The sequence below is a fragment of the Haliotis rufescens genome, unplaced genomic scaffold (assembly GCF_023055435.1).
Source record: "Haliotis rufescens isolate VD_foot unplaced genomic scaffold, xgHalRufe1.0.p SCAF_1, whole genome shotgun sequence".
NCBI classification, from domain to species: domain Eukaryota; kingdom Metazoa; phylum Mollusca; class Gastropoda; order Lepetellida; family Haliotidae; genus Haliotis; species Haliotis rufescens.
The window spans coordinates 20,141,218-20,155,187 of NW_025963779.1; the positions used below are offsets into that span (position 1 = coordinate 20,141,218).

General features: G+C 37.3%; 1 protein-coding gene across 6 annotated transcripts in view; it reads right to left on the reverse strand.

The window, feature by feature from the left end:
• The window catches only part of LOC124115806 (transient receptor potential cation channel subfamily M member 3-like), a 291,914-nt gene that overhangs the window by 8,157 nt on the left and 269,787 nt on the right, over positions 1-13,970 (reverse strand). For all 6 annotated transcript variants that reach the window (XM_046476937.2, XM_046476936.2, XM_046476935.2 and 3 more), the window contains 5 exons: positions 7,644-7,892; positions 6,397-6,574; positions 4,843-4,960; positions 1,514-1,704; positions 935-1,067 (listed from right to left, as the gene is read on the reverse strand). In XM_046476937.2, the coding sequence (XP_046332893.2) occupies positions 935-1,067; positions 1,514-1,704; positions 4,843-4,960; positions 6,397-6,574; positions 7,644-7,892 (869 nt within the window). The remainder of the gene's footprint in view (positions 1-934; positions 1,068-1,513; positions 1,705-4,842; positions 4,961-6,396; positions 6,575-7,643; positions 7,893-13,970) is intronic.

Sequence of the window (13,970 nt, forward strand, 5' to 3'; positions counted from 1 at the left end):
CAGATCAGTCGAGCGGATCTGCCAAACCCTCAAAGTCTGGACGATCATTTTGTAAGTCGTGGCTAACGACTTTCACTTGGTTGACACACAATGAGGATTTGCAGATTTTATTGTTTTCAGTAGCTAGTCGTATATTGAATCTTGATTGACCGCCATTTTGCTTTCTCGGACGATCGATATCCAATTTTTTTATGGTCAATAAATAAGTACAGATGAAAAAAGTATTCAAATAACTATTGCTATCAACGATATTTTAGTATTTGTGATTAAATTATCTGTCTTGTTTTTAAAAAGATCTTAAGTTTAAAAAAAAAAAATTCCCGTGAGGTCACGTGATAACCAAATATGGGATAATAGTCTCGATCCAAATGTTACAACGCGTACACTTGAGCAGACTCATGAATATAACTCATGAATATTAATTAGACCGTTCACTACGTTAACAGATCGTTATTATAACAGAAACAAACGTATGTTTTCCATGTAAATCTAAAATGATATTATTTGTTATTAATTGTCCGGTGAATTAAACAATTTAAATTGAAACAATTCATAATTCATCATATTATGAATACGTAAACTTGTAATGTGTGTGAAAAGTCGTACTAAAATACGCTATTTGAAGGGGGCGTGGCCTAAATGCAAATGTCCGATTGGGATTTTAAATTTTCCGGACCCCTGGACCTAAATGTCGACTTTTAACAAAAAAAATGAAAAAAAATGAAAGGATGCTACATTAATTAAAAACATAAAATCCAGAAGTTATTATTAAAATTTTCATAGAAAGTCTTTTTAAAACCCATCTAAAAACTAGACATCTGTACATTATGAAAGAAAGTCTATACAATATGCAAAAGAAAGTCTCACAATATAGCTGAAATAATCAAACTGAAATCTGCCATCAGTATTGATGGTATAGATGTGTGCAACTGACCTCTCATTGATTAGTCTGATCCGTTCTTCAGATGAGGACTGGAATTTGATTTCTTTGTCCCGGAAGTAGTCCTCCATACATTCCTCCTCAAAATCATGAAGTTTCTCTGTGTCCTCTTTAGACAGGAACAATTCTACAATTAAAAAACCCCATTGAAATATTTATCCATTTGTGGAAGAGACACAATTGGGAAAACATAGAACAGCAGAATAAGTTCACCTGCCACTAAAAAGAGGATATATTACATCATAAAAACATTCTTTACCTAGGTTCATATTGTCATGACTGTTACCTTGTTGGTGAGTGTTGACCATGGTCAACATTATTTCACATCAGTTTGAAAAGTAGAAACACAGGTCCTGGATAGACAACATAGTGGCTGATAGTGGCATGGGGATCAGTCCACTCATTCAGGGAATGACAATGAACTACATCAGTCAGCTGAACTCTTGGCATCTGTCCACCATAAAGATGACAACCACAGGGGGTTGCCCAATTCTATTATTTGTCAAATTTTGTATTCAGATATTTAAAAAAAATAAAAAAATGTAATCAATAAAACCCTCTAGGTCCACTTACTGAGTCCATTGTCGTAGTAGTCCCTCTTGCCCTTGCAGCGTCGTCTGAGATACTTAAAGGCCAGGTAAAGATGGCTGAAAATGATTAGAGGTGGTGGCAGGATGGGCCTCATCTCATACTCCTGAATCAGTTCATATCGCTGAAATTTCCAGATCTCCAGTGAGATGGCATTGTTCTTGTAGAATGTTGAACTGTGAACACAAAGCCATACCTGAGTGGTGGAGGAGCAACAAAAGAGGCTACCAAGGAGGGGGTGGCGGGGCCTGACTTGATTGACACATTATTTCACTCATCTACATAATTATCACAGCTCAGTCAGCTGATAGAGCCAATATAGTAGGGTTCAGGGTAGGACCAAAATACAAGAGAGGAGGAGGTGGAGGTGGAGGTGAAGGTGAAGGTGGAGGCGGAGGGACCTATGGACATGTTGTAAGTGACAGAGCAGTGCTAAGTAGATTTGGAGAAGAAGAGACTCAGTGCTAATGGATAGACAAAGACCTATAACATATAACCTCATGATGTCAAGGGGAGATAATTAAGTAAATATTCTGTAAATTAAGTAAATAAATTCACTAGCTAAGATACCCAGGTACTCTCCCAATGTCAGTCAACACATTGGGAAGTACCAAACCAAAGGCACCGAGATCATTAGGGAGTCGGACAACTTGGTACATGGGATGCAAGTGTGATATTTCAAAAGCGAGGTCTGCATATTTGCCATTTTTCTCCTGAATATGGTCAATCACATTAGTGTCAAAAGGGACAGAAAATTCAACAATATATGATATCATTGGATTTATCAAAAAGGACAAGATCAGGTTTGTTGGCGTGGATACGTCTGAGGCTGTATTCCAAAGAATTTTGTATTTATCATTTTCCATGACATCCTCTACATTTTCTGGGTCGTACCATGGATGGACCTCTGCGTCAAAACTACAAGCATTGCGAAGACGGTAATAAAATGATCCAGCCAAAGTTGGTTGGTTGGTTGGTTTGTTGTTTAACGCCACACTCAGCAATATTCCAGTGGCATTAAACAACAAACCAACCAACTAACCAACCCAGCTTTGGCACAAACAAAGCATCTTAAGCGACATGATGGAGGGGCTCGATACCTTATTACCGTCTTCGCAATGCTTGTGGTTTGGGGCATCCACTGAACAATGTGTTGGACAGTCTCATTAAATTCATTATATAATCTACATTTCATATTTACATTTTGATGCAAAATCACACATTGACAGTTTCAAGTGGGAAGGGACAGGTCCTGAGCAGCAAACAGAAAGCCTTCTGTTTCACTTTTCAGGCCAGACGACTTCATCCAAGCAAAGGACTCTGCAGGATTGCTGACTTTCTCAACACACTGCACATAAACTTGATGCAGTGGTCGTTCAGATAGCCTCTCCTTGAAATACTGAGTCTGGGCGGATTTGATATGGCACTTTGCTTGGTTGACACTCATTTCTGTACTGTCCAGATTAAAGGAACCATCAACATTGACATTGATATTATGTCCCACATCCTTGGCTCGTTTAAGAAAACTGTGGAATGCCTTGTTTTCATCATGAGTCTTGACATGCTTCACAAGGGGATCATCAGACAAATAGATGTGTGCAAAAGTGCACAAAACAATTCTTCTTCTTCTTCTTCTTCTTATTATTATTATGGGCTTATCAGTATAATCTGGACATAGACATCATATCAAGAAGAGTTTCTGAGATAAATTGAGCATAGACCATCCACCTTCACCAACAACTGTAGTTGTTTTTGTTAGCTGTGCTACATCGTACTCCTCACAGGGAAGATGACAGAAACAGATGGATTTATTGCTGGGAGCCAGTCAGTGGGAGCAATGGTATCACAAGCTGTAAACTATGCCACCGTGTTTCCATTCACAATCATATCAAACATCCCAAAGAACATCAAAAGTCAAAATTGACATGAGAAAAAATGTCTTCAAAGACTGCTCTATTCTTGGCTGACAAAAACACAAGCGATTACGTGACTAGATGAGAGAAATGTTCCACCTGGGCTGATAAGGCGTATCTGGGTGGTGGTAATTAATGTCAGAGTTGGTGCAGAGATATATAACGCCCTGCTCTCATATTGATGCAATCAATAAACAATATAGGACTTGGTTAAAATTGGGATTTACGTGACACACAAGCAGGAATTATATTCACATGCATTGTCCAACATCAGTGGTGGTATGTTTCAATCTGCATTTATCAAAATCAAATACCAAATTGCTATAAAACAGACACATGGCAAGCATTTGTATTACCAAGAACAAGTTTAGGTGGCAACATTTACCTGACATAGTTTCTTGGGGTAATCTACCTCTGTCGCTCCCATAAAGGTGAAGTCAGGTGAAATGTGGTTTAATGTCATCAAGTTCAAGATTATTCACATGTATACCGACATGCATACACGTTATGTGTGGTGCTTGTTTCACAGAGCTAGCCCACTGGGATACTGTGCCCCAGTCTAACACGGACACCCACTCAGACACATATACTCTGAGCCGACCTTGTTTTATCCCCTTAATGCAGGGTGCCATGTATGATGTGGCTGAGGTTCAAACCACTAACTTTCCGCATTGTGGTCAGATGCTCTATCAACTGGGCCACAGAGGCGGTCACCCTCCCACAAAACAATTGGCTGATGATCACTGCTACAAGTGTATAACAACAAAATCAGTGACATCATTGTGAAGAGGTTGTCATTTTTTTGCGAGTTAATATTTCCTCCACTATTATGACAACTCTAACTTTGCAACATTTCTGATTTTTAATCTCTGCAAAAGTCAGTTCATACCTCCTGTGAATTGAAAATCTATTTAACTGAAAGAACATTATTAGCATATATATTACCGACAAAAATTAAGGGAACTGATGCAGTGATAGTGAAGGTGTAATGAAAATAAACGTCTGTAAAATTAATTTTTGGTGTGTGTGTCCACCATGTTGGGTGATACATGCACTGAAACAGCAGTACTTTTCAATGCTTTCTCCTAAAACAAACTAAACACTTCATTACACTGCCATTTACATCGGAAAACTAGGACGCTTAGACCCCCTTCTGTTCAATGGACTCAGATTTAGGAATATTTGCCTCACACAGAAGCTGATGATCATTGCAAGTGAGACAAAGATGGTTACTATCTAAGTTCTTAACAGATTTCCAAAGCTTTTTTTCAAACAACGATAAGATACCTGCATTTTAGGCAATTTACTTGTTATGAAACTTGTCTTGTCAAGGCAGAATCTCACCCTGTAGATTTGATTATCTAGAGGCTGCCATGATAAAGCTGCAATTGATGTACTTACTTAAATCTTGCAATGAGAAGGTTGATCATGAGTATATTGGCCACTAGGAGATAGGCGGACATTATGGCTGGAGCTACCCATGATCCATAGGCACACTTGTCACTTTTGTCTTCACATGCTGAAACAAAATGTTTCCATATATTTTATGATGGTACTTATCACCACGACATTCTGCCAACTGCATTCAATATCAAATTACATGACTTGCATTCAAATTTGGTTTACATTCATCAGTATCTGTCTAACGCATATAATACCATGGTCATTAAACCTTTGACCTAACTATTCTGGACAGCTGTCAAAGTTATTCTTTCAGGAGGGAAATGGCCATGCTATTTTCACAATTGAGCAATTTTAGCATTCATATTTTCTTACTTAATTCATCATATTCTTTACCATATGTTGTTTAAGAATAGCTGTTGACTGTATTTAAGGATAAAACTATGTAAACAGAGGTCATGGCACAAGGTGTTTTGGGATGGTAAATACATAGAGTGTGTGGGGATAATAAAATTAGTACCGGACATATCCTTTGACAACAAAATACAACCGATATCAGCTTTGGTTAATGCTGAAAAAAACAGTGTCTTTATACAGAAGAGTCTAACTGGCCAGTAATCAGAATTAAGTTTCTGCACTTGCCTACTAAAGTGCTTGATTTGCTACATCACATGGAATTCCCACATCTAGCCAATCAGGAAAATATACCTCACAAAATTTCAAATCCAAAAATATACAGCATAATGCTTACAAAAAACCCGCAAGTATCGCTTTCCGCTTTATGATAGTTAATTTCAGAAGTTTTCCATCACACAATAATATTACATTGACAAAATCTAGTTCTGATTTTAATCCGAAACTACGATTCATATTTACACGTTGATGTTTGCATGTCAGTTGAATTTGTTACTGCTCCAGATTATGTTTGTGGTTAAGAGGTAACAGATAATTTATTGTGTACAGTAATGGGTGTAGCAAGTGACATGTGAAGAGCTTAATATGGGAGCTTAAAGGCCAAGTGGTGCCGGTCTCAGACGTTTACCACTTTGGTGAAACCCACGAGCATGGGTATGGTGCTGACAAACCCAGAAACATAATCAGGGCAAACTGCGATTCTAACCAACAATCATGGGTAATTTATTACGAAACCTGACATCAATAAATATTTTGTAAAAATTACCCCCTCCAAAAAGCCTATGACTCCTTGTAGCACAGCTTTATGACCCCCTGTTTTGAGAGGCTAGGTTGGTTGGTTGGTTTGTTGTTTAACGCCGCACTCAGCAATATTCCAGCTATATGACGGCGGTCTGTAAATAATCGAGTCTGGACCAGACAATCCAGTGATTAATATCATGAGCATCGATCCACGCAATTGGGATCGATGACATGCATGAACCAAGTCAGCGAGCCTGACCACCCTATCCTGTTTGTCGCCTTTTACGACAAGCATAGTCACCTTTACGGCAAGCATGGGTTGCTGAAGACCTATTTTACCCAAGAATCTTCACGGTTATTGAGAGTCTAGGGAAAACCCTGGTATCTAAATCAACTTACGATCTATATCCTCTGCGAAAAGCTCTCCATATATCATCCAGTATGGATAGAACCACACATTCCTGAGCACACGTGACCAGCTCATTTCTTCGTTCTGGTAGTGGATCGACTGACGCACCACGCCGAAACTTGTCACCACAATAAACAGGATGATGATGAAATATGCCATGTCCTTCAGCTGTAAGGGTGATATAACAGTTTATTGTTCAGAAACTCAACACGAGTTTAATGAATCTCTCAGCATGCTATCAGGAATATATAAAATTAGAACCATGAGATACTGCACATCACCTACATATTAGATCAAATCAAAATAAGCCCCCACCCCAACCAAAACATGGAAAACAGTGAGTAGAGCTGACTTATACCGCCTACCTCGCCCCAACATATTTCTAAGTTCCCAACATGAAAAAAAGCAGTATTTTCTCAGAAAATCAAACTTTGCATTGCACCTCTCCTATTGGGATAGAAACTGTACCTCCAACTGGAAAAGAATCCATGAAGCAGTTTTCGAGTTATAGGTCGCACAAATGTTAAAATCCTATTTTTCATAAAATACACATATCAAATCAAACTTTGCACTGCACCTCTTCTGTTAGTATGAAAACTGTTCCCTAAATTTGAAAAGACAAAATTAAAATTAGCTTATCTTTCCAGAAAATCCAAATATGAAAACAAACTTGGCACTGCACCTCTCCTATTGGTATAGAAACTGACCAAGTCTCAGGGTTGAAGAAAGTAACAGTAACTTATAATGATACAACCACTTGACATGATCACCTTGACCAGTACCATGCTTCTGAAATCTTTGTCATGGTTTGACATACATGCAAATATGTTTTATGTTAGTTGAGGTAAACACAGAAAAAAAACAACCATAATATGACTTGTCCATGAGCATCTGGGGTGGATACCCTCTCAGGCCAATGATTTGTGTACCTTCCAAGTTCTACCCATTTATCAAACCAAACATTCCCCATTCTTGCCATCCTTATTCCCAAGTAATTTCAGTCGCTTTTTCTTGCTGAAGTAAGACGAGTTCTATGGATGAACAACTTCTTTTTTACAATTAGAGTGACGTAATAAAGAAGTTGTTCATCCATAGAACTTGTCTTACTTCATCACACCAACTTCTAAATGCCACTGAAAGAAGTTTTCTTGCTGAGTTCTTGTGTTTCTTTCTGCTCTGAAATTCCAGAGTGAGCTTTCAAATCTTTTAAAGAACTAGTAATAACACTTCCACTTACCAGCTTTCCAATAATCTTGACATAAGGTCCCAAATACTTGTTGACACTAAGGTTTTCGATGATCCTGACAAACCAGAGGACAATGTCCACAGTATACACAAGATGACCAGCTTTTAGGGTAGATGGGTTGAGTCTCAGCCCTAGGCCGACTGTGAACAGTGATATAGCTAGCGTGTCCCACAGATTCCAGATGTGTGCTGTGAACATACGCAGTTTCATGGCTATCTTGGAGGGCTCTGATGCTATAATCTGAAGAAAAATACAAAAATAACTTGAATAGCATGCATGTTATGAATAATGTTTCTGCTCTGTAATTTTCTGTCTTCTGCTTTTGCTTCTTCAACGTCAATTTGACTCCCAGGTGTAATTTTTCATCAACCTGTTTCAAAGTTTGTTCACCAATGACATTTTGGCCGACTGTGGTTGTTCAGGTCTTTGTTTTACAGATTTGGATATTTTCACAATATTACACTTCTGTAACAAATGTTATATCTGGTATGACACTTTGTTAGTAAAGTACAGATTCTGGTACTTGTTTTTTGGTTTAGTCCCATCCGGGCTTCGAACCCACACTGCCAGGGTGAGGCACCTAATCGCCAGCACACAATTAATTGTAGAAGCCTCGGTGGCTGAGTCGGTTAGATCGCGCACTTTGTACTTTACTAAGAAAGTGTTATCCCAAATATAACATTTGTTCCATTTGACCACTTTCTAAATGGCACTGTGTGTTCATATTACACTTATATCTCTATGTGGAGACAACAAAGTCCTCTTGTTAGTGACGGAAATAAACTAGAGATGGTTGCATAAAACAGAAGCAGCCCCGTCACTGCCATTTCCTCAAAGTCCCCCAATTATAACATACGAGTAGTTTTAATACATTTTTAGTTTCAGTGTAGCTTCAAACATTTTAGTGATTTTTTTCTGTCTCATGACCTTAACGTCTGACCTCATCTTGACATGTGCAAGCCATGAGGTTTCCAGGTGAGAATATGTTATAAGCAGCCTGTGTTTGTTGTAAGGGGTGACTAAATGAATTGGGTGGTCAGGTTCGGGGACTTGGTTGATGCATGTCATCGCATCACAATTGCGTGGATCGATGCTCATGACATCAATCAACGGAATGTCTGGTTAAGACTAGATTTTTACAGATCATCATTTAGCTGGAATATTGCTGAGGGCAGAGACAAACAACAAGAGTCATCAGAAAGATGACATATCCCCCCAGCAGCTGTCTGTAAAGTAACCACAAGTAAATGTGCTATTCTGTATTCTGTGTTTGTTTTTTATGCAAACAAATGACAAATTACAAGAAACAATGACTAAACAAGCGTACAGTCATGAAGTCATCTAAATTCCCCGCCCATTTTAACACGTTATGGTCCCAAACCAGGTAAGTGACCCAACATTTCTTTTAGCCCATTTCAAAATAGCTGCAATGGAAATTCTAAAATAAACATTTCTAAAACTTATTAACTTCCTTAATATCAAATGGCACCAGTTCAGTATGTGCTTTATTAATATATATATATAGACATGCAATGTTTGGCAAGAAAATATTTAACAGTTTATTTGTTTTACTCCATAAGTGAACCCACCCTATATTAAAACATAAATCCATCTTGTTGCCATGGGAAAGTAAAAAATAAAAATTTATAAAATTCCTAAATAGCAAAAGGCACCAGTTCAGCAAGAGTCTGATGGACATGCAAAGTTTTGTTAGAAAGTTTTGAATAGGTTTTGAGATATGCTCCGGAAACGAACTCTACCCTATAGAAGTCCAACTTGTAGCCATGGAAACGTAAAAAATAAAATCCCAAAATATCAAAAGGCACCACTTCAGTATGTGCCTGATTGCTTTGCCAAGTTTCGATCAAATACACTGAATGGTTTTCGAATTCTGCCTCGGAAATGAACCCCATCCCCAATTGAGTCTATGTCCAACTTCATTCCATAAAAATTAAAAAAAATTAAAATTAGAAAAATCCCAAAAATACAAAAAGGCACCACTTCAGTAATTGCCTGATTGCTTTGCCAAGTTTCGATCAAATACACTGAATGGTTTTCGAATTCTGCCCCGGAAAAGGAAATGATTACAGACGGTCTTTTGATATGACGCGGCCTGAGATCGAACCTCCGGACGGATACTCTACCACTTGACCACAGAGGCGGTCTCTTTGCCGATATCAAGCGCCATTGCGTGGTCACTCAGCAACAGTTCCATCAAGGCCTTACAGCACTCCCATTTCATGGCGCTGGTAATTATGATGTTGAATGAAAGAACTCTCTTTGAATGCTTTTCAATCAATACACACTTCAGTTTGCTTTGAAGCTAGTGCACAAATGATACACATGGTTGTTATTACTCCCCAGAAAAACCTGGAGCAGGTAGGTGCCATCACAAAGCTCAGTCTATCATGTCAAGGTGTCTTCAGCTGTTTTTCAAGTGGAGTTATGAAAATATCAATTGGAATTTGTTTATCAAACATTAGAAGTTTGAAGTCCATGTGGTTAACAACTTTGGAATTAGGTAATTGTCAAGTCATCTCTCAGACTCTCAGGAAGGATCAATGCGAAGAGACAGCTTAAAAGGTCTACTGAATTTTACTTAAAATGTTCTTTGACCACAATCAATCTTTGTCCTAGACAGTTAATCAATCTGAAACTCTGAATTTCAGTAAAAATCTAAACATTCTAGAAGCTTTGCATTGTTTGCATTATTTTATTATCAAGGGTCATAAGATTTAAGGTTCCTTATCTTACTAATAAAATGCATTATCAGGAACTAGCCCTGCACATAAGCAATAGTTTTCGTATTAAGAAAACACACATACTCCTGAGATTAAAACATTATACTGACAAAATCCCCACACAGCTTACATATTTGGGTCAGCATTTATAAAAAACAACTTATATAAAAATTTGCTGGCCAACAGAGTCATGCAACATTAACTTTGTAATGTCTGCTCTTTATTTTCTGAGACTTCAATGTATTGTGAATTATTACAATAGCTCATTTTTAATGCACAACATCTTTTCTCTCATATAACCAAAGAAACGTAACATGTTATTACTCCAGTCAAAACAAATGATAGATGATAATTGAGCATACAATTCAGCATGTATAAATGAAAAACAAAACATTCATCATGTTGTCTTAAATTTCTACAAGGAATATTGAAACTACCTAATTCTGATTCAAATCACAAACATATGATTGAAACACAACCTAATAGCCACTGTGAATGCCAAGAATTATAAACAAGCCCCCCAAATAGCAAAAGGCACCACCATTAGTCACTGAAATAATAATAAAAAATCTTGCTTCACACTTTTGAAAACTTTGATAAAAATATAATCCTTGGATGTTTGCTTGCATTTATTTGTTAGGGGGAAGATCTTAATGCTTTTAGTAACCTTGGTGGAGAAAAAGATATTTGTCCATAATAGCCACAGCAGTATTGAAATTTTGAATTCAAAGCCATGTGATAAAGGCTGAATCTAATCAGTGTACATCATGCAACGCTGTGTGCCTTGCCACATTCCAATACACACTTATTCCACATTTGTCTTTTCAACAATGTGAGTAGAAACGAAGTCAACAATTCCATCAACCATCACGTGAAAAAACATCGACAAGATACTCTCATTCCCACAAAAACTTCCATTTCCTCCCTTAAAAATCTAGTATTATCTCGAACACCACCCTTTCCCCCATCACAGCCTCATTTTTACCTGGATGTCTGTCTCGTAACACCTGCCTTTATCTACATTAGACTTCCATACCAGATAAACTGAAGCAATTAAATAGAGAGACGTGACAGAGTTTGGCTTGTTGCATGTCTTCACAACATTAATCAAGAACGTTCACTGCCAACACTGACTACCCTCAGCCACATGTTGAAAGCAGCCATATCTTGTTGGAATACCTTCATCACTTCTGTGATCAAAATATGTTCATCAAATAACTCTTTCACTGCATTATTGAACTGTTATAAAGAATGAGATACCTTTGTTGCCAACATCATTGCGATCACATCTGACCTAGCATGCTGTATCAAGTGATGATGGTTTGATTCTGAGAAACATGGAAAACCCACCTTTTAAACAGTAAGATGTCTGCATGATAGGCAAAATTAGTGCCACGTTTACTGTAGCTGACCTGGACATGTTTAAAATATCAACAAATATAGACGCTTATAACAAAAGTTGCTGTCAGCATTGCTGTTCAAATATGTCCAACATAAATACTGAGGTCTAAAATCTAAGACTAAAATATGATTTGACAAAAAATATGATGTCATCATAAAGAGAAAAAAGCCAAAGTTCTGCTCCCTCAGTTTCGCAATTTTAGAGAATACATTTACAGAGTCAAATATGCATTTAAAAAGAAATTAAGAGCATCGTCAAAACAAGACCAAACCTTTAATATGTTGAAATCATACGTGTTGAATACCACAAAACACTAAACAAACACCAGAATTAATTTCCATTCATATTAAAATAGGTAATGGAAATAAGGTGTTTCAGTTAACAGAATGGTTGAAGTGTAAACGGCCAATTAAAGGTAAAAATTCAAAATAAGTTGCAAACATACCCCATATACGTTGAGCCATAATCCTTACTACAATATATCAAATTTAATTATCAGATGACATATCGCCCCCCATACCCACCGCCACCATTTTGAAATGGAGTATGGCTACTTATACTCTACTTTTGGTTCATTGCCAATGAATACCTTCTTTTCGGTGAAGAAAAATATAATGCTGTTCAGAATTTTTCAAAATTCCGAATCATCAAAAGGCAGCAGTTGACCTTACTAGACAGATCTGTACAGCAAGTTTCATCCTGAAATATTCAACAGTTTTGGAATTCTGCTCGAGAAAGAGCACTACCCTCATTTTCAGTATAAGTCCAACTTGTCGCCATGAAAACATCAAATAACTTGTTTTCAGCTTATAAAATCATGAAAAAAAAACCAAAATAAAAAGAATGAAAATCCCAAATCATCAAAAGGTACCAGTTCCCCACTAAAACTGATCTATATAGAAAGTTTCAACAAGAAATATTTTTTTTCGGTTTTGGGGTTCTGCTCCAGAAATGGAAAACGGATTGCTGATGGACAGGCAGATGGACAGACAGATGGACAGACATGCTGATCGCTATATCCCCCTGTTTTTCAAACCAGGGGATGATGATAACGATTGAGTCCTTCAATAGCTTTTACAATTTTTCATAATATGAATTGAACCTCTTGAACAAATTCAGAGTCATCAATGGTGGGAATTTTAAGCTTCGTTGGTCCTGGTGGCTTCTGAGGATACAGCAACAGACACTAACATGTCTACTAGTCCTTATAATGATAACACATAGCAAAACCCTCATAAATGGCAAATTTCTACTAGTCCTTGTGACACCTTAACTACTGGGCAGTTTGGCAAGGACTACAAGGTATAAGTGTCATTCTCTAATGCTGGGATATGATATCGATGTTTACAATGAATGACTAATGACTTTTTGTATTTTCCAATATGGCCAAAAGCAGCCATATTTAATTTCTGATCAAGATGTGTTGAACAAACATGGTACTACAAGGTAACCATCTCGCCCACCAAGTTTCAGGTCTCTTGCCCTTTAGCTGTCTGCGAAGATTTTAAAATGTATTCCTAAAAAATAAAGATGGCTACCTGAAAACGTCTATTGCATTTCCAAATTTGATACCTCAAACAAACTTGAACTCACTTTAAGAAACAAACATCAACTCAAAATGTCACCTGAATCCATCAAGCCATTTGAAAGAAGGAAACGTGATCGCGAGATCTACGTGTTGACATAGAATCTTCAAACTATAACAAATATGACTTTTAACGAGTCAAAGTATGGCATTTATGATATATGTTTCCATTCTCTGTCAACTAAAGTTCGTTTCAAGGCTTCAATAACGGTAATCTGACCGTGGTTGCTGTTAATAATGGTGAGTTGTGCGATCTTCTGATCGTTTCACACACGATTTTGCCGAAATTAATTGAAACAATATTAAAAGGAATTTTTAATAAAATTTATGACAGTTGCAAGTTACAAACATAAGGACAGAAATAGAAACAACACTTTTAATAGCCAGACAATGTAATTACATGATTAATTTGCGTACTTCAGTATGGATTTGTTGACATGGTATTTCCGGTGTTACGTCCTCACGGTAATGTCTTTCCGTTGGGGAAAAAAAATCTAAATTCTTTTTCTCGTGTATAATGCGCACCCCCTTCTACACAGCTGTTTTTTTTGGAAAAAAAGTGTGCACTATACTCAAGAAAATATGGTAAC